Source organism: Capricornis sumatraensis, chromosome 19 (genome assembly GCF_032405125.1).
Source record: "Capricornis sumatraensis isolate serow.1 chromosome 19, serow.2, whole genome shotgun sequence".
Taxonomy (NCBI): Eukaryota; Metazoa; Chordata; class Mammalia; order Artiodactyla; family Bovidae; genus Capricornis; species Capricornis sumatraensis.
In genome coordinates this window covers 75,465,058-75,486,257 of record NC_091087.1, presented here as the reverse complement: position 1 = coordinate 75,486,257, position 21,200 = coordinate 75,465,058, and the positions used below count along the sequence as shown (strand labels likewise).

At 49.6% G+C, this 21,200-nt stretch overlaps 1 protein-coding gene across 1 annotated transcript in view; it reads right to left on the bottom strand.

Annotated features, from left to right (window-relative positions):
• TDRD9 (tudor domain containing 9) overlaps positions 1-21,200 on the bottom strand; it is a 113,675-nt gene that overhangs the window by 57,576 nt on the left and 34,899 nt on the right. The window contains exons 10-15 of the mRNA XM_068991288.1: positions 19,392-19,556; positions 9,021-9,124; positions 5,852-5,916; positions 3,005-3,059; positions 2,769-2,853; positions 1,355-1,412 (exon numbers count right to left, since the gene is read on the bottom strand). Coding sequence (XP_068847389.1) covers positions 1,355-1,412; positions 2,769-2,853; positions 3,005-3,059; positions 5,852-5,916; positions 9,021-9,124; positions 19,392-19,556 — 532 coding nt within the window. The remainder of the gene's footprint in view (positions 1-1,354; positions 1,413-2,768; positions 2,854-3,004; positions 3,060-5,851; positions 5,917-9,020; positions 9,125-19,391; positions 19,557-21,200) is intronic.

Below are 21,200 nucleotides of genomic sequence, written 5' to 3'. Positions count from 1 at the left end.
TCTGTCCCCACCGCATGTGCGCACCCCTCCTCAGTGGCCCCCTGCCTCGGGGAGAGCCTCCTGTGCATCCACGACACCACGCGCCCCCAGCCCGTCCCGATGGCTCCACCGGGCTCCGGACACTCCTCCCACCATACCTGCGGGGACCTCCACTCGCAGACACGAGGGGGGCAGCATCCAGGACCCCTGTCCTGTGCCCGTCCTCCACTCACCTCGCCTTCCGCGCCGCCCCCCCGACATCCCCTCAGGCTCGATCTCCAGCCTCTTCTCTGGAACTGGAGCTCCCCTCACCACTGTCTTGCAACCCTCCCCAGCAGCTCTTAATCCCTACACAGACCCACGGTCTGTCCATCTGAGGAGCAGCTCCCTCCTGCCCCTCGTCTAACGACCTGCCCTCCCTCCTGACCAAGCCCAGGCCCCCAGCCCCTCTGCCCACTCCTCACCCCCCGGACACCCGCAGCCCACCGGGTGGCAGGCGGTTACTCATATCACCACCTGTCAGTGCCCACCCGCCCCCGCGTCAGCACTGTCTCCCAGTCCCGCGACGGCCCGCTGGCCTGGCCCCACGCCAGCACCCTGCGGCTCCTCCACACTTGGGCCCCCCCAAGTCAAGCCCCCTCAGCTGTCGCCTCCACACAGGGGGCACCCCCACGGCCCCAACCAAAAGGTCACTCCTCCGAACTAACGGTAACCCCTTTCTCTGAATGATTTTCCTACGTAACATCCACCTTGACCTGGAACCACACACACTCTTTTACCTACTAACTGTCTCTCACCAGACAACATGTCTTGCCCATCCTGCAGGTCTCCCACCGAGAACACTCTCCGACACGTGTCAGGCTCCCAAACTTTTTCTTGGCTGTGATGTTCCACGTGCAGGATCTGGCTCCCTGATCAGGGACACACCCCACGCCCCCCGCACTGGGAGCGCAATCTGAACCACTGGACCACCAGGGACGTCCCTCTGGCTCACAAACATGAACCCACAGCCTCACAGAGTCATCAAGGACAAACATGTGGGCACCCAGCCTCAGTGCCCTCACCCCTGCACTGACTCGGGGTCCTTCTCAACCACCCTCAGCAACAGGGAGGACTCAGGGTCCTCCCTCCAGTCACGATGTCCGGCGGGGCAGCCCCAACGCTCTACTGCCCACAGACCCTGGCACACCCCGGATCACTTCCTATGTTAGTAACCGTGCCCAGAGGCTGCCCGCGTGAAAGGACGCACATGCTCGGAGGACAGCACGGAGCTTGCACCTCCAGAACAGGGAAGAGACAGTGACAGGGAGAGGCCTCCTGAGGGACACACAGGCCACAACTGCCCCGGCCACGCGGGGGGAGACGGGGATCTCACCATACTTGACGTCTGGAACCGTGACAGAACTCTCTGCAATGTTGGTGGACAGAATGATCTGCAAACAAACAAAAGAGAGCAATCTGACGCACTCACACATACGGGAAGGCAGCAGGCACAGCGAAAATAAAGCAACTCAAAGTCACTGAAAGGCAAAAGCACTTGGACTCACATTTTAAAATCAGCCATTTTTCTATTTTACACAAACGTCCACAACTGGTCAAGGGTCTCGGGAGTGAGGCGAGGAGGAGTCAGTGCAGGGGGCTCTGCTCCACACCACTGTGGGACCCTGGGCCACTCACCTCAGTCTCATCTGTAAAATGGAGACTATAGCAACACCCACCCTATTATTTGAGCTAATAAATTTAGAATGCTCAGAACTGCTCCCGGCCTGAACCGAGCGCTCAGTAAACAGCAGCTCGCCCTGCAGCACTGGCGTGTGGGTACTGAACACCCCCCGGTGTTGGCCCGGCAGCACCACCGCAATTCAAGGACAAATACTATCATAATTAACCTTCCTAACAGCTCTGCAAGGTGATTTTATTGCCTCTCCTTTCAAACACTAAAATTGAGCCTTGGAGAAGGAGGTGCTCAAAGCACACACCTACAAGGGACAGAGCCTCGAGTCATCGTCCAGTCCACACGCGTGCTCTCAACCCTCCCCTCCATGTGAAGCTGCAGCTTTTCCTGGTGGACTCGCTCTCGGGGGTCCAGCGGAGCCCTCAATGCACAGAAAGCCAGGCTCTGTACACAGCACGCAAGAAACAGGGCAAGGCCAGCTCCCCCGACCCCGGATTCGGCAGCTGCAGGAGACCTCGGAATTACCCGGCATGCAGAGCATGACAGGCTAGAGGCAGAGGCCCTGGGAGGGCCGCAGCGCCTAAGAGCCCTGGGCTGCCGGCAAGGCCTAGGCTGCCCCAGAGACGCACAACCTTCTCCTGGAATCAAAGGGGCTGGGCTGCACACTCGGGGCCCCTGATGATCTGAAGCCACACTCGAAGGGCTGTGATAGGATAATCCCATCACCCACCCATAAAGGATTAAAGAAATGCTCTTAAGCAGGACCAAGAGTGTGGGCTCTGACGCAACCTCCAGGGCAGTGCCAGGGACAAGAGGCCCCGAGCCCAAGAAGCAGCGCCCCGAGGCTGGGGAAATAGCAGACCTTAGCAAACGGACTTGCAAAGCAAAGGCAAAGTGAACCCGTACACCCGGCTCATCAGCACACACGCCTGTGGGCGACTGACTGCCAGCTCCAGAGCCCGCCACCCGCAGGGCCCTCCCGCTCTCATCAGCAGGGTGGGTGACTGACCACCAGCTCCAGAGCCCGCCACCCGCGGGGCCCTCCCGCTCATATCAGCAGGGCCTCTAAGGGGAAGGCACTCAGAGCGCAGAACGGGTGCCCCGGCCATCCCACCTTTCTGTACCCGGGCACGGGACTTAAAAACACGTTGTTCTGTTCTTCCAAAGTCACACTTGAATGGAGTGGATAGACCTGCAACCTAAAAAAGAAGTGAAAGAAATAAAACATCCACAAATGGAAAATATATATGAAAATGAGTAACTACTCGCTAAGATAATTAAAATGATTTAGGGCAGAAACAACACAACGCTGTACAAGTAAAACTATACAGATTATCATTTTAAACACACCTTTTATGAACCATGTTTGTGAGAAGTTCATGCATGTAGTTTATTTCACCCAGACCTAGGGAAGAAAGATAGTAGGGGAGAAAAAAAGAGATTTGTCTTCATTTCTAAAAAACAACCTTTAAGACGACATCTTTTGTAAAGACGGTGCTGCCAGTTCATTCCAGTGGACTTCTTTATCCTCTTCACCTAAATACGTCAGTATTACCAGCGACAAGTGTGTAACATTGTTTTCATTGTCGTTCAGTCACGAAGTCGTGTCCAACTCTTTGCAGCCCCATGAGCTGCAGCACACCAGGCTCCCCTGTCCTGCACCATCTCCTGGAGCTTGCTCAACCTCATGTCCATTGAGCTGGTGATGCCAGCCAACCGTCTCATCCTCTGCTGCCCTCTTCTCCTCCTGCCCTCAATCTTTCTCAGCATCAGGGTCTTTTCCAATGAGTCGGCTCTACCAGTAACTCAAAAATATGACAAGAACCGTATTCTTCCAATGTTCTCCTTTCCGCAACAGGGGCTGCCTGTGAGTGCTGGCCCTATGGGTAATTTTACACTTCCTGGGCCCCCCACTAGTTTTCCAAATGCCTCACATTAATTATGCAAAACTCTTACAATCGAAAACTGATAATTAAAGAGTATCGGTCACGAAGATGTGCTACCTTTTTACTAGGTCCAGAAATGCTCGTTGATATACATGAAGTTTGCCTGTGATTTTGCCACATTCTGAATTGTCAATATTTGAACCTCTATGGGTTGACCTGTGGGTCCCCCAAAAGATGTGGAAGCCCCAACCCCAGTCCCTCAGAACGTGACTTTATTTGCAAGTAAAGCATCACTGCAGATCTAATTAGTCAAGAGGAGGTCACACTGGAGAAGACTGGGCCTTTGTTTCAATAGGACTGTTGTCCTTGTGAGAAGACACACACACAGAAAACACCGTGTAACCATCGAGGCAAGAGGACAAGCCTCGAGCCGCGGGGGCGAAGACTGCCTGCGGGAGGAGCCCAGCCGGAGCCCCGGGGAGCAGGGCCCGGAGACGCTTTCATTTTCACTTCCGGTCTCCACAGCAGCCAGGGAATTAACGTCTGCCGGGCTTTGTTACAGTGCCCCTAAGAACACTAACACAGAATCATTCCCAAAGATCAGTCACTGAAGTGAGCACACTATCGAACCTCAACTCACATAAACGTGTAACAGAAAGACAACAGACCAAACTGTAAGGTGTCACTGGCAGACGCCTTGTGCCGGTGACGTTTAGTGGCGAGAAAGCACGCACCTCGCGCCAGGCGTTCCTAGGCGCGCACTGCCCTGCCTCCACTCGGAAATTGCTGACAAGTATTTACATGGGCACATGCAGCTGCACACCACCGCCAGCTGACGGTGGTCTTCTGGATACAAAACTAATCAGTATCAAATACAAAACTAATCCATACAACTCAAGCAACACACGAGCAGAGCTTTCAGCTCACATGTCGTCTTCAAAGTAAAAGAAGCTCCCTTTCTTCATGCTGTTCATTCTCCCCCAAAACTAGCACAAAGACCCACATGTTCTTTACATTACTTTCCACAACAAAGAGATGCATGCACTGTCATAGCTTCATCGAGCTATATCACTTGATTAAAAAATCATTTAAAAAACATCATTTTGAAAAAGTACAATTTAACATAAATTAATCTTGTCAAATTAATAAAAGATGCTTGCTCCTTGGAAGAAAGGCTATGAAAAACCTAGACAACATATTAAAAAGCAAAGACATTACTTCACTGACAAAGGTCCATCTAGTCAAAGCTATGGTTTTTCTAGAAGTCATGTATGGATGTGAGAGTTGGACCATAAAGCAAGCTGAGCACTGAAGGACTGATGCTTTTGAACTGCGGAGAAGTAGAAAACTGTTGGAGAAGACTCTTGAGAGTCCCTTGGACACCAAGAAGATCAAATCAGTCAACCCTAAAGGTTATCAACCCTGAATATTCATTGGAAGGATGGATGCTGAAGCTGAAGCTCCAATACTTTGGCCACCTGATGCAAAGAGCTGATTCACTGGAAAAGACCCTGATGCTGGGAACGATTGAAGGCAGCAGAAGGGAACGACAGAGGATGAGACGGTTGGATGGCATCCCCGACTCAATGGACATGGGTTTGAGCAAGCTCCAGGAGACGGTGTGCAGGATAGGCAAGTCTGGTGCGCTGTAGTCCATGGGGTTGCAAAGAGTCAGACACAACCGAGGGACTGAACTGAACTGCATATTGTCAAGTATCTTAAACAGATTACTTTGTCAAATACTGAAGAGAAAAGAACTCGAGGACTACCTTGATTATTTTCATGGTATTACAATAATGATATTATTATTAAATAAATTTTAAATGCAGATGGATGACAGTTCAGTCGCTCAGTCGTGTCCGACTCTCCACGACCCCATGAACCACAGCACGCCAGGCCTCCCTGTCCATCACCAACTCCTGGAGTTCACTCAGACTCACATCCATCGAGTCAGTGATGCCATCCAGCCATCTCATCCTCGGTCGTCCCCTTCTCCTCCTGCCCCCAATCCCTCCCAGCATCAGAGTCTTTTCCGATGACAATTACCTCAAAAATAGCAAACTTAACATAGCCGATTTTTTCCCAAAGGGGGTCAGACTGCCCTCAAACATAACAGTAAACTCTTCATTATCAACGTTTTTAGCAACATAAAGCTTATAGTAAGAAGTCAAACTAAGAACGCCATCCATTCCCATTCCCAGAGTCCAAAAATAAACCCACTCTACAAATAACCACATTTCACCATATGTGCTAGACACAAACCAGCCTCCATCCCGAGCACAATGCCGCATCGTGGAAGGACGGCACTCACCCGGCAGAAACACCAGCACGCTGCTCCGCTCCGACATGAACGGGGTGCCCAGCCGGGTCTTGGCCCTGTTAACAGGCAAGGGGCACAAACATTAGTCAAGGAGAAGTAGCCGTGGTTTTTAGGGCCCTGGTAGTGCCGGCTTCTAACCGTGAGGGGCTCTCACCTCCAAGTCACCCACTGCCACGTTCTGTCGTTTACATAAAACAACACAGGGGCCCCAGGATGGGAGACACAGCCCGAAGCCCCACAGGAAACCAAGAGGCCTCCAGCCTCCTGACTACTTTGTCCCATTAAAACTCACCATCAGCAAAAGTCTCTGATGTTTAGTTACTGTAATCTAGACCCTCAAAATACTAAAGATTTAGAATAACTATTACAAACAAAACTTAAACTTATAAGGAATCGAAAAGATTATCAGAAAGCATTTTTATAGACCAAGATCTCAAACCATCCCCTCGCGTCCTGCTTCCATCAGCCCATCTACCTCCTGTGAACTCAGAAGTCTGATTCCTCCACAAGCCCCCGCAGCCCGCCCAGGTGCCAGGCTTCCTCCATGCGGGCCAGCACAGCATTGAGACAGTCCGCTGCCTGCCCTGCTGACATCCCAGCTGGAGAGACCGACAAGAACAAGGAAGTGGGAACCTTCAGCTCAGCAATGAGAGTGTGACGGGAACAGGCAGGGCCACAGAGCTGAAGCCACTGGGCTATCCCCTCACCCCGCCTCTTTCTCTGTGGTTACTATTCCCAGGAATGGTGGGGACTGTTGTTTCTTGGCTTTTCCAAGAATAAAAAAAAAAAAAAAAGATTAGAGTGGAAATTAATGAAATAGAGAAAGAAAAGCAACAGAAAATCACAAACCTAGCTCTTTGGAAAGACAAGCTGACAAATCTACCTACTTTGACCAAAGAAAAACAGAGTCCAGTGACTCCAATCAGCAATGAAAGGGGCTTCCTGGTGGCACGGTGGGTAAGAACCCATCTGCCAGTGCAGGGGACGCAGGTTCGCCCTCTGGTCTTGGAGGGGTCCAACACGCCACGGGGTAGCTGAACGCAGGCGCCACGACGACTGAGCCCCGTGCGGCCACCACTGAAGCCCGTGCGCCTGGAGCCTGCGCCCCACAGCGAGAGCAGCCACACTCGCAGGGGAGCCCCGCCCTCCCCAGCTAGAGGCGGCCCCAGCACAGCCACGGAGACCCCGTGGCCAAACGGTCAATCAGACCGCTTTCTGTCAAACAATAAACACCACAAGGTCCTGCTATTTAAAAAAAGAGATGGAAGAGAAGACATCACTGCTGACTTTACAGAAAGGAAAAGGACAGTAACGGAGTACCATAAACAACCGAAAGCCAACACATTAGAAACGGACATTGAGCGGGCACAGTCCTAAAAGACACAAACCACTGGAGCTGATCGAAGGAAAACAGAGAATCTGAACAGATGACACCACGGGACGGAAAGCTGCTGGGCAGGACCACGAAGACTCCCCGAGTCCACAGAGCCTCACGCAGGTTCATGGAAAGGCAGCCACACCTCTCCACGGCAACCGCACCACCGGGTGTCAGAGACCAGGAATGCAACTGAAGGGTAACCAGGCAAAGACAAATTTACCTACAAGGAACAGCCGAATCAAAAGGTTCTCATCATAATAAGAGAAGCCAGAAGATTATGGGAAAACATCATAAAATATTTGAGAGAACAATAAAAATGGGTGCCTTTGATATATGTAAATTACATATCAGTGAAGTTATTTAAACTAAAAAATTAGAAAAAGTACAAGTAAGGAGAGAAATAGCAACCAAATTTTACACTTAACAAAACTGTGTTTCTCAAATGAGAGTGAGACATTTTTAGCCACAAAAAAACTGAGAAGATTTACCAGCAGACTCAGACTTCTGAAGGACATGCTTTGGGAAGAATGGAAACAATCTAAGAAAGTCTAAGATGAAAGAATGATGCGTAAAATGACACGTATTTGAGTAAATGTAAACACACTGATCATATAAAAATAACAAAAAACTGTGGGAGCTTAAAAACAGTTAAAATAGTCCTCATTTGCACGTAAGCTGTAGTTTCCAGCTTGGGTGTCAAGCACTGCTCAAGGCCCAACCCACACGTGGTCCTGGCACATCCCTGGCCCTGCTGCTGGATCAGCGGAGGAGTCAGGATCCAGACAGAGCACGCGCAGTGTTGGCAGGAAACCTGTTCTAAAGGCTCGGAACGCAGCTGCCTCCCTCCACGGCACCCGTCGGCAAAGCAGGCAGGACGACACCCCGATACTTACTGCACATTCACGTCACACAACCAACAACTAAAAGAAGAGAAGTCCCGTGCCCGTGCGAGCCTAGAGGCGACAGGGAACCGCCTTCCCAGAAGTCGAGGGCTGGCTACCACGAGAAGGCAGAATCTATATTCTCCTCGCTGTTCCAATATGTAAACGGTAAGTTTTTAACGCAGTGTAATATCGTGAAAGACTCTAACCACACCTGTAACCTAAAACTGCCCTTAAGGGAAAATACCTTCTAGGTTTCAAAGAGCCAGTCAACGAACACGCGTCTGGATGACAATGAAGTGAAGTGAGCTCGCTCAGTCGTGTCCGACTCTTTGCGACCCCATGGACTGTAGGCCACCAGGCTCTTCCATCCGTGGGATTCTCCAGGCAAGGATACTGGAGTGGGTTGCCATCTCCTTCTCCAGGGGAACTTCCCGACCCAGGGATTGAACCCAGGTCTCCCGCATTGTGGGCAGGCGCTTTACCCTCTGAGCCACAAAGGTAACGCCCTGGATGACAATGAGCAGCTGCTTAGAATCAGGTACAGAGCTTTAGGATAAATGGAATCAAAGGCAAAGAAAGCATTCAACAGTCTCTCCCCAGCGGCCCGGCAAGTTTCACCTCAGGCCGTGCGGGGCGTGACTTCTGCACGTCTATCTTCAGGCTGCGGTTTCCAGCTTAAACCCTGTCAGCCCTAAAACTGCACTTAGTATGGCTTTAGCTACTTTAAAATAGAAATTTCCAGTAAAACATTTGTTAGAGACTAACTTTAATTTTAAAATATCTAGCGTGACCACTGAACAGATATCTATAGTTAATATTATAAAAACACTAAAATGCTTCAAAATGAACAGGCTTCCCAATCCCACTGAAGTTCACTGCCCACTGGAGGATCTCTTACCCACTCTCCTTCATGTCCAAGTCATCGAACATCTGAATCAGGGAGATGGCCACCTCATAGACAGCCCTGGTAATCACTGGCTCCTCCAGGAGCTGAGGAGAAAGCTAGAAAGAGGAAGAAGGGAAGCTGGAACAGAGGCTCACCAAGGGAACTCGTAACAGTACCCCAAATGAACATGCTATCGCTGGCAGCCAGGATCCGGGTGCCTGCTGAACAGTAAGCCCCTGACACACAGCCCCCACCAGCACTGCCCTGACCCGTCGCTGGGGCAGCGGGGCAGTCAGGCTGCACGCAGGCAGGGGTCAAACGTCGGGCAGGACATCTGTTTTGAAGACATGGAAAAGGTGCTCCAAATGCCTGTGTAGCCAGGAGGAGCTTCCCCTCCTGTCAACCCTGCCCTCGAGAGCCGAGGACTGAGCCCCCCAGGAAGACCACCAGAGCCAGGGAAGGGCAGCAGCCTGTGTGCACGCGCGACAGCAGCCACTGTACCACAGCCGCCAAGGCTCTGCGGGGCGACCAGCCTGCTTTCAGCTGGGTTAACACCAGCCAGGGAGCCCAGGCACTGTAACACTGCCCTTCGGGTGGCCCCTCCGGAACACTGGGGTTCAGCCACACCCACCAGCCCCTGGTAAGGTCAGGACCTCCAGTCTGAGCTGGCAGCATTCACATGGCAGAGGCCGTCTTTGGGAATGCACCTCCCCAGAATACCAACCATGACATCATATCACAGTTTCCATAAGATCTATTTTATAGCCATACTGCAGTTTCTCACCAAGAATAAGAAGGCTTTTTTGTTTAATAATTTTACTTATCAAGTACTATATAAAAGAAACAGCATTTGTTTGTGTGCAGAACACATCAGAAAAAGACTTCAGGAGAAGTTAGCTACAAATGCAAACCTTCTTCCAATTTTTACAGTAAATTAACTCAGTTACTACTTAAATAATCTGTTTCATTATTACAGTTCTACTAATGTAAGCATGAAAAATTATCCTCTGTTTAATCAATTAACTCTGAATAAACATTCTTGATATTTAACCTTTACCTTAAGCGATCTTCTACTTTACGCAGTCACCAGAACTTGCCACACTACAGCCATACAAAGAAGGTGCAGAGAAAACGCACTCTTCAAACCTCCAACAGGAACATCCACACCGGACGAGAGCTGCTTCCCTACAAACAAGCTGCGGGAGAAGCACGGCGCTGGCTCCCGAGGTCTCCCGGAGCTCTAGAATCCAAGCCCGCAGAGCGCCCGGTGAGCACCTGCTGAGACAGCAAACAGAGCCCTGCCTTCTCCAAGCCCGTGCGACGCAGGGGACAGGACGCCCGCGGCCACAGCCCTGGCCCCGCTGCTGAACCGTGGTCCCCATGTGCACGAAGGAGACCCGGAGAAGACACAGGCGCCAGAGAGAACACACTGGTCACAGCAAACACCATCTTCCAACAACACAAGAGATGACTCTATACATGGGACATCAACAGATGGTCAGTATGGAAGTCACACTGATTATATTCTTTGAGCCAAAGATGGAGAAGCTCTATACAGTCAGCAAAAACAAGACTGGAAGTTGACTGTGGCTCAGATCAGTTCAGTTCAGTTGCTCAGTCGTGTCTGACTCTGCGATCCCATGAACCGCAGCACACCAGGCCTCCCTGTCCATCACCAACTCCCGGAGTCCACCCAAACCCATGTCCATCGAGTTGGTGATGCCATCCAACCATCTCATCCTCTGTCATCCCCTTCTCCTCCTGCCCTCAATCTTTCCCAGTATCAGGGTCTTTCCAAATGAGTCAGCTCTTCATATCAGGTGGCCAAAGTATTGGAGTTTTAGCTTCAACATCAGTCCTTCCAATGAACACCCAAGACTGATCTCCTTTAGGATGGACTGGTTGGATCTCCTTGCAGTCCAAGGGACTCTCAAGAGTCCTCTCCAACACCACAGTTCAAAAGCATCAACTCTTCAGCGCTCAGCTTTCTTCACAGTCCAACTCTCACATCCATACATGACCACTGGAAAAACTACAGCCTTGACTACACGGACCTTTGTTGGCAAAGTAATGTCTCTGCTTTTCATATGCTGTCTAGGTTGGTCATAACTTTCCTTCCAAGGAGTAAGCATCTTTTAATTTCACGGCTGCAGTCACCATCTGCAGTGATTTTGGAGCCCAGAAAAATAAAGTCAGCCATTGCTTCCACTGTTCCCCCATCTATTTGCCATGAAGTGACGGGACCACATGCCATGATCTTCGTTTTCTGAATGTTGAGCTTTAAGCCAAAATTTTCACTCTCCTCTTGCACTTTCATCAAGAGGCTCTTAGTTCCTCTTCACTTTCCGCCATAAGGGTGGCATCATCTACATAGGCCATGGACTCCTTATTGCCAAATTCAGACTTAAATTGAAGAAAGCAGGGAAAACCAATAGACCACTCAGGTATGACCTAAATCAAATCCCTTACAACCATACAGTGGACATGATAAATAGATTCAAGGTATCAGATCTGATAGACAGACTGCCTGAAGAATTATGGAAAAAGGTTCGCCAATATTGTACAGGATGCGTTGATCAAAACCATCCCCAAGAAAAAGAAACGCTAAAAGGCAAAATGGTTGTCTGAGGAGAGCTTACAAACAGCTGAGAAAAGAAAAGAAGCCAAAGGCGAAGGAGAAAAGGAAAGATGTACCATCTGAACGCAGAGTTCCAAAGAATAGCAAGAAGAGGTAAGAAAGCCTTCCTCAGCGATCAGTACAAAGAAATAGAGGAAAACAATGAAATGGGAAAGACTAGAGATCTCCTCAAAAAAATTAGAGACATCAAGGGAACATTTCATGCAAAGATGGGCGCAATAAAGGACAGAAATGGTATGGACCTAACAGAAGCAGAAGATATTAAGAGGAGGTGGCAAGAATACACAGAAGAACTGTACAAAAAAGATCTTCACGACCCAGATAACCACTATGGTGTGATCACTCACCTAGAGCCAGACATCCAGGACTGTGAAGGCAAGTGGGCCTTAGGAAGCATCACTAGAAACAAAGCTAGTGGAGGTGATGGAATTCCAGTTGAGCAATTTCAAATCCTAAAAGATGATGCTTTTAAAGTGCTGCACTCAATATGCCAGCAAATTTGGAAAACTCAGCAGTGGACATTGGACTGGAAAAGGTCAGTTTTCACTCCAATCCCAAAGAAAGGCAATGCCAAAGAATGTTCAAACTACTGCACAATTGCACTCATCTCACATACTAGCAAAGCAATGCTCAAAATTCTCCAAGTGAGGCTTCAACAGTAAGTGAACTGAGAACTTACAAATGTTCAAGCTGGATTTAGAAGAGGCAGAGGAACCAGAGATCAAATTGCCAACATCCATTAGATCACAGAAAAAAACAGGAGAATTCTAGGAAAATATCTACTTCTGCTTCATCGACTACACTAAAGCGTTTGACTGTGTGGATCACAACAAACTGTGGAAAATTCTGAAAGAGATGGGAACATGACACCACCTGACCTGCCTCCCGAGAAACCTGTGTGCAGGTCAAGAAGCAACAGTCAGAACTAAACATGGAACAACGGATGTGTACCAAATTGGGAAGGGAGCACATCAAGGCTGTATACTGTCACCCTGCTTATCTAATCTATATGCAGACAACATCATGACAAACGCTGGGCTGGAAGGAGCACAAGCTGGCATCGAGATTGCCAGGAGAGAAATGTCAATAACCTCAGTTATGCAGAGGACACCACCCTTATGGCAGAGAGTGAAGAACTAAAGAGCCTCTTGTTGAAGGTGAAAGAGGAGAGTGAAAAAGCTGGCTTAAAACTCAACATTCCAAAAATGAAGATCGTGGCATCTGGTCCCATCACTTCATGGCAAACAGATGTGGAAATAGTGACAGTCTTTATTTTGGGGGGCTCCAATATCACTGCAGATGGTGACTGCAGCCATGAAATTAAAAGACGCTTGATCCTCAGAAGAAAAGCTCTGACCAACCTAGACAGCGTATTAAAAAGCAGAGACATTACTTTGCCGACAAAGGTCTGTATAGTCAAAGCTGTGGTTTTTCCAGGAGTCATGTGTGGACTTGAGAGTTTGGCCATAAAGAAAACTGAACGCCGAAGAATTGATGCTTTTGAGCTGTGGTGTCGGAGAAGACTCCTGAGAGTCCCTTGGACTGCAAGGAGATCCAACCAGTGCATCCTAAAGGAAATCAATCCTGAATATTCACTGGAAGAACTGATGCTGAAGCTCCAGTACTTTGGCCACCTGATGCAAGAGCTGACGCATTGGAAAAGACCCTGATGCTGGGAGGGACTGGGGGCAGGAGGAGAAGGGGAATGGTTGGATGACATCACCGACTCCACGAACCTGAGTGTGAGGAAGCTCGGGAGAAGGCGAAGCAGGTGAAGCAGGTGAAGCCTGGCATGCCACAGTCCACGAGGTCGCAAAGAGTCGGACACGACTGAGCGACAGAAGAAGAAGCACCCTCCTCCCAAATCCCCTCAACGGACTACGCTGTGCTCCCGGGCGGTAGGCATCCTCCAGAAGGAACCCAGGGGCAGGCCTGGGGAGCGGGACCCACCCTGCTTCTGGCCCAGCTGCAGGCCATGGTGGCCACAGCTGAGGGCACGGCTGCATTCGAGAACTTCCTGGGGAGTGGCTGTAAGTGCTCTTGGCAATTAAAACAAGCTGAAAATCAAGCACGATAAAGACTCTTCAAAGGACCCTGGAGGGAACTGCAGCGTTAGTAACAGAATGGCCGGGAGGGCGTCATGAGCCACGGGAAGGGTGCATTTCCAGACACGTGGTGCCAACAGCATCAAGAATCAGAGGGGGGCAGGCGATGCAGGCCCACGTGCCCCGGACCTCGCTAGGCGTCGGGCGTGGTGCCAAGTAAGCAATGCAAGTTGGGTCTGGCGAAAGCTGTGAGCAGCAGGACACTGAATCAGGGGTTCCTAAGGTGAGAGACTCAGGGCTCTTTAAATGTGGACAAGACGCTAGGAAAGGTGTGGGAAGCAGGGCCATGGATACCCTGAGGCCCCGAGGAGGTGGGAAGGGACGGGACTCACACGTGGTGAAGCTGCCATCCCGGGAGGGTCTCAGGTAGATCGCACAGCGAGGGACCACGACAGCACCGATATCTCAATGAGAAGACAGTGTTAACGCAGGCCCTCTGACTCCAAGGGTTACAAGAGAAGCTACATGAAGCATGTAGAAATCAATCCCGAGTTACGCCTTGCGTGTCCGTTCCCTGAATCAGTAACTGACAGCGACCAGGAGAGGGAAACACGGCTGGGCCCGGCGTCCTCCCAACAGGAGCACAACCCACCAGCCCACCGGGGCTCACACCTGCGTCTAGGCCTGACCCCTCCGCAGCACGACCAGGAGGGATCGACAGGAGCTAGTGAGATTGTGGTCAGCTGAAGAGACGGTAAAGCATGTCTACTCGTACTCCAGAACGGGTCAGACAAGGCACAGTGTTCGAACGTTATAAACATGGGCGTTTTCCCTCCATCCTGAATGCGGGCTGTTTTAAAAGACTCGTTTCCAACCACGGATCAGTAAGGAGGGGGGAGAATGTCCCCCGACTCTATTCTACCTTGGGGTGGGTGGCGACACACAGTAGGCAAACCTAATCTGCATGTACACACACACACACACACACGCACACGCACACACACATGCACACGCACACACACGCGCACACACATACACACCCGAAAAAGTAAAAGCACAAAGGAAAGGAGGGGAGCAGAACCTTACGGGGAGCAGCCCAGTAAGCCTCCTCGGCCCGGAGGTCCGGGCCCCATCACCAGGGATGAGCCGCGCCTGTCACCGCGAGACAGAACCACTCTTCTCCCTGCGCCCTCTGCCCCGAGGCCCACAATGAAGCCCAGTCTGACAGGGAAAATCCCCTGAAAACCTCCAGCAGCAGGGCACGCTGTCAGATACCCAGCTGCTCCTCCTACAACCGTCAAGGTCATCAAAAACAAAAGAAGTCTGAGAAGCTGCCACAGCCCAGGGCAGCCTACAGAAACACAATAGCTACATCAACCCAGTGTGGGATCCTGGAGCAGAAAGAGAGCCTTGGGAAAACGAGTGAGCTCCAAACAAGCCAAGTTCGGCTCACAGTGATCCACCACGTCAGTTGTTTGCTGTGACAGGTTCAGGGTTTTTTTTCCAAGTGCTACAAAGCAAATGTTATCTGTGCACTCTAGGTGATGGATACACAGGTGCTCACTGCAAAATTCTTTCAACTTTTCTGAGATACTGTTTTTAAAGTTGGAAAAAAAAACAAGTGCTACATTTTAATGGTCATCACTGGCCTCCCTTTGACATAATCAGATTTGACAAAATACATCTTCTAACAGTAGGTGAACCCTAGTCTGCCAACTCACTGTAGTAGAGACTGCTTACTTTCTAACATTACAGATGCTTTTAATAGAAGTCAAAACTCCTCTAGAGAGCGACTTGGCAGCATCCATCAAAATTCCAAACGCACACACATCCTTTGAGCCACTTCCGGGAACTTACGCTGCAGGAGGGCTCGTCCCACACAAGGGCTCCTCAGACGCAGGGTTTCACCCCCACCCCAGGGGTGTCTGGGTCCACAAAGAGGGTGGGGGGGGAGGAGCCCTGGTGGGCCCACCTGCGTCCAGTGGGTCAAGGCCAGCACACATCCTGCGATGCAGCGGACAGCCCTCTCCACACAGAATTACCTGGCCCAAAACGTCACTTGTGCTGAGGCTAAGAAACCCTGGTCTGCAAGATACACTTTCAGACGTGCAAAGATGTTCCCTTTGGCACTGGTTTTAATAAGAAAAGATCAGAAGCACTGGGAATTACTTAAACGAAGATCATCTTTAATAAATGCACCTCAATGTTCACAGCAGCACGACTCACCCTAGCCAAGACATGGAAGCGGCCCATGTGTCCACCCGCAGACAAAGAGCCCGGGGAGATGCGGCGCGCACACACGACGGGCTGCTGCTCGGGCCAGGGAGGAGGGAGACGGGGCCATTCTCAGCAGCAGAGCTGAACCCAGAGATTATCACACTGAGAAGGCAATGGCACCCCACTCCAGTACGCTTGCCTGGAAAATCCCAGGGATGGGGGAGCCTGGTGGGCTGCAGTCCATGGGGTCGCGAAGAGTCAGACACGACTGAGCGACTTCACTTTGACTTTTCACTTTCATGCATTGGAGAAGAAAATGGCAACCCACTCCAGTATTCTTGCCTAGAGAATCCCAGGGATGGGGGAGCCTGGTGGGCTGCCATCTATGGGATCGCATAGAGTCAGACATGACTGAAGCGACTTAGCAGCAGCAGCAGCGAAGGGAGTCACAGAGAGGAAGACACGTATCGTGATGTCACTCGTAGGAATCTAAAGCATGGCATCAATGAGTTCAGTTCAGTCGCTCAGTCGTGTCTGACTCTTTGCAACCCCATGAATCGTAGCACGCCAGGCCTCCCTGTTCATCACCATCTCCCGGAGTTCACACAGACTCACGTCCATCGAGTCGGTGATGCCATCCAGCCATCTAATCCTCGGTTGTCCCCTTCTCCTCCTGCCCCTAATCCCTCCCAGCATCAGGGTCTTTTCCAATGAGTCAACTCTTCGCATGAGGTGGCCAAAGTACTGGAGTTTCAGCTTTAGCATCATTCCTTCCAAAGAAACCCTAGGGTTGATCTCCTTCAGAATGGACTGGTTGGATCTCCTTGCAGTCCAAGGGACTCTCCAAGAGTCTTCTCCAACACCACAGTTCAAAAGCATCAATTCTTCGGCGCTCAGCCTTCTTCACAGTCCAACTCTCACATCCATATATGACCACAGGAAAAATCATAGCCTTGACTAGACAGCCATTAGTCGGCAAAGTAATGTCTCTGCTTTTGAATATACTATCTAGGTTGGTCATAACTTTTCTTCCAAGGAGTAAGCGTGTTTTAATTTCATGGCTGCAATCACCATCTGCAGTGATTTTGGAGCCCAGAAAAATAAAGTCTGACACTGTTTCCCCATCTATTTGCCATGAAGTGACGGGACCACATGCCATGATCTTCGTTTTATGAATGTTGAGCTTTAAGCCAACTTTTTCACTCTCCTCTTTCACTTTCATCAAGAGGCTTTTTAGTTCCTCTTCACTTTCTGCCATAAGGGTGGTGTCATCTGCATATCTCAGGTTATTGATATTTCTCCCGGCAATCTTGATTCCAGCTTGTGTTTCTTCCAGCCCAGCATTTCTCATGATGTACTCTGCATAAAGTTAAATAAGCAGGGTGACAATATACAGCCTTGACGTACTCCTTTTCCAGTCTGTTGTTCCACGTCCAGTTCTAACTGTTGCTTCCTGACCTGCATATAGGTTTCTCAAGAGGCAGGTCAGGTGGTCTGGTATTGCCATCTCTTTCAGAATTTTCCACAGTTTATTGTCATCCACACAGTCAAAGGCTTTGGCATAATCAATAAAGCAGAAATAGATGTTTTTCTGGAACTCTCTTGCTTTTTCCATGATCCAGCGGATGTTGGCAATTGGATCTCTGGTTCCTCTGCCTTTTCTAAAACCAGCTTGAACATCAGGAAGTTCACGGTTCACGTATTGCTGAAGCCTGGCTTGGAGAATTTTGAGCATTACTTTACTAGCATGTGAGATGAGTGCAATTGTGCAGTAGTTTGAGCATTCTTTGGTATTGCCTTCTTTGGGATTGGAATGAAAACGGACCTTTTCCAGTCCTGTGGCCACTGCTGAGTTTTCCAAATGTGCTGGCATATTGAGTGCAGCACTTTCACAGCATCATCTTTCAGGATTTGAAATAGCTCAACTTGGATTCCGTCACCTCCACTAGCTTTGTTTGTAGTGATGCTTTCTAAGGCCCACTTGACTTCACTTTCCAAGATGTCTGGCTCTAGATGAGTGATCACATCATCATGATTATCTGGGTCCTGAAGATCTTTTTTGTACAGTTCTTCCGTGTATTCTTGCCACCTCTTCTTAATATCTTCTGCTTCTGTTAGGTCCATACCATTTCTGTCCTTTATCGAGCCCATTTTTGCATGAAATGTTCCCTTGATATCTCTAATTTTCTTGAAGAGATCTGTAGTCTTTCCCGTTCTGTTGTTTTCCTCTATTTCTTTGCACTGATCGCTGAAGAAGGCTTTCTTCTCTCTTCTTGCTATTTATTCTTTGGAACTCTGCATTCAGATGCTGATATCTTTCCTTTTCGCCTCTCTTCTTTCGCAGCTGTCGGTAAGGCCGTATCAATGAAGGTATCTACAAACCAGAAACCGACTCACAGGCACAGAAAACCAATGTATGGTTACCAGAGGGCAAGGTGAGCGGTGGGGCGGGGGGATAAGTTAGGAGTTTGGGGTTAGCAGACACAAACTACCACATACAAAGTGAAGCACAAAGTCCCACAGCGGAGCATAGGGAACTGCATTCAACATCCCGTGATAAACTGCAATGGAAAAGGATATGAAGAAGAAGATACACACACACACACACGGATGTGATGTTTGCATTCACGTGCACACATCTTTGCACGTGTGAAAGTACACGGTATAGGCCAGGGTTTCTTTACAATATTGTAAATCAACTATACCTCAGTGAATAAAAAAATATTCATACTCACATAAAAGAATGTTATATAGCTCTGAAAAGGGAATGCAGGAATCATATAATGATATGTAAAAAATGTGCAAAGTTAAGTGAAAAACAGCAAGATGCACACAGAATGAAATCATTCTATAAAAAAGAGAAACAGCACATCCATATCCGCTTCTACAGGCATAGAAATCTAGTGCGAGGATCCAAAGAAACTGCTGACGATCGTGTCCTCTTGTTGGCAGGGGAACTGGGCAGACAGAAGACAGGAGGAGGAAGGAGCTACTTTAGACCCCCAAGTACTTGCCGATCTTCCGACCCTGTGAATGGATAACCCACGTGAAAAGGAGCGTGAAACGCCTGCAGCTTCTCACAGGAACGGATCACCGTGCTCAGTCCCCACAGGCTCTTCCTTTAGTCTTCAGCAACACAACTGACCCTAGAAACTTTAACTAAAATAAAGCTACCACCCACCCCCAGCTGAATCTACAGTTTTGCAGTGAATCAAAAGGCTACATTTTATTCTTCAACGAAGTGTAAAACCAGTCTGAATAATTTTCACCAGGATATACAATGTGAGGGTTTATTACGCTCACAGTTTATGACAACAAACCCAGGCGTTTCCTTCCTCTCATTCTTCTCCAGGCCCGTTCCACACCATCGCCCTGCTCCAATTTTAAGCTCCAATAGAGGTTTGCAATTGTAGCTAATGAATGCAGATGTGACCAAATACAAAAGTACATTCGCTGTAAAACAAAGAATGCATTCCAACATACCCTGCTGTGATGAACGTGCTCCAAATCGTTGAGATAATACTCCTCAACTGAAAAGGGCTTTCCTTCCACTTCAAAGACGTAAGCTGGGTTCATCTTGTTCTGAACAGGAACAGCAAAGTAATCTGCAAACTCTCTGCAGTTGATGGTGGCTGACATGAGGACAACCTGGAGGAGAGATCGTCGAAACGAAGTGGCGCCGCCGGCTCGTTAGGAGGCCAGGCTTCTCCTCTTCCGGAATTCCCACAGCTTTAGCTGCACACTCTGACTCGATCTCAGTGTAATACAAACTATTAAAATCTAGGACTGCTCAGAGATGTCAACTTTTACAATTTCTCTTCAGTTACTTTTTCAAGTGAGAAACTACCCTTCTCCAATAAAGCTCAATTACAACCATTTACCGAAAAGGACACTTTGCATCAGAAAACTAGTTTAGGACAGAATAAGCTCTAGACGGTGTGTTCCAGAAAGTTGAGGGAGCAGAGCAGCAAAGGGGAAGAGGACAAAGGAGCCAGGAAACCTTGACCCTACGCGGAGAAATGGGAGGTGCCCAGCAACCAGTCCCAACCGAGTGGATGGCAGAGGCTCGGGGACTCCCTGCAGGTTTCAGTTTTGCCAGAAAGCAAATCTGGGATGATATCCTGAAGAACTCAGCCGTGAATGCCAGCAGCAGCATCCACAGCCCGCCAGCTGTGCCCTGGAGATGGCGGCAGCACTAACGCGGGGTCTCCACTGTCCGCCAGACTCCAAAGTGCTAAGCCGGAGGCAGACACAGCTGTCTGCTGACTACATTTCTGAAGTCTAAGTCTTTGCACAGAAGTAAAAACTTTACACAGACATTATTAATACATTTATTGGGCAGACAGAAAGTCTGTATTTCCCCTCTGATGTCAGATACAAAAGGTCAAAATCCCACTGACCCAGGTCACTCAGAAGCCAGGCTCTGTGAGGCCCTGCGGGTGCTATGGGTGGCCCCCAGGGCACGGCCATCCCAGCAGAGGACCTCTAACGTGTCTGCCAGAGCCGCCAGGCGAGGGCGCTTCTGGGCTTCTGTCCGCCTGAGCGCGAATGTGCACTGCTCACAGCCGCAGCCGGCCCAGGCTGCCCCGCCTCCCCGCCCTGCACCCTCCCCGCGGCTCTTCGCTCCTCCGCAGATGCTCAGCAGCCTGCCCTGACACCTGCTTGTCTGGGGGCCCGGGGCTGAGTCTGGGCAGCCAGCGGCGACAGCACAAAGCCGGGGCCCTCTGGAGGGCTGGGTGTGGAGCAGAAGGGGGCCCGGAAGGCCCATCTGTCCAGGCTCCTGCTGCATCTGAGGCCCCCACGGCAGCTCTCTTTTTAAAAAGGAGGAAGGAAGGAAGTTTCGAGAGTTTCAAAACACTTACTACAAAGCCATACAGAACCTGACTTCTAGTTTCTTAGCCCAACTACGTACACCATTACAAGGTTCTATATTCAGGAAGCATTATGCTTCCTATATTTTTTTAATAAATCATGAAAACACTGAAACTGACAAGGCATTTCCTACTACGCCTATGATCAGCACCAAATTCCTGAGCACCATTTTCAACAGTGTGGTAGCCTTTTGTAAATTTACCAACACTTTTAACTCCTAAAAAGTAAAAAAAAAAAAAAAAAAAACACTGCAATCAAGTTATTACCTTACAGTAAAAATTAGTCTTAAAATGACAATCACGGGTTTCCGTGGTGGCTCAGTCATGAAGAAGCTGCCTGCTAATGCAGGCGACACGGGTCCAATCCCTGATCGAGGAAGATCCCACATGCCGTGGAGCCACCAAGCCTGTGGGCCCGGCT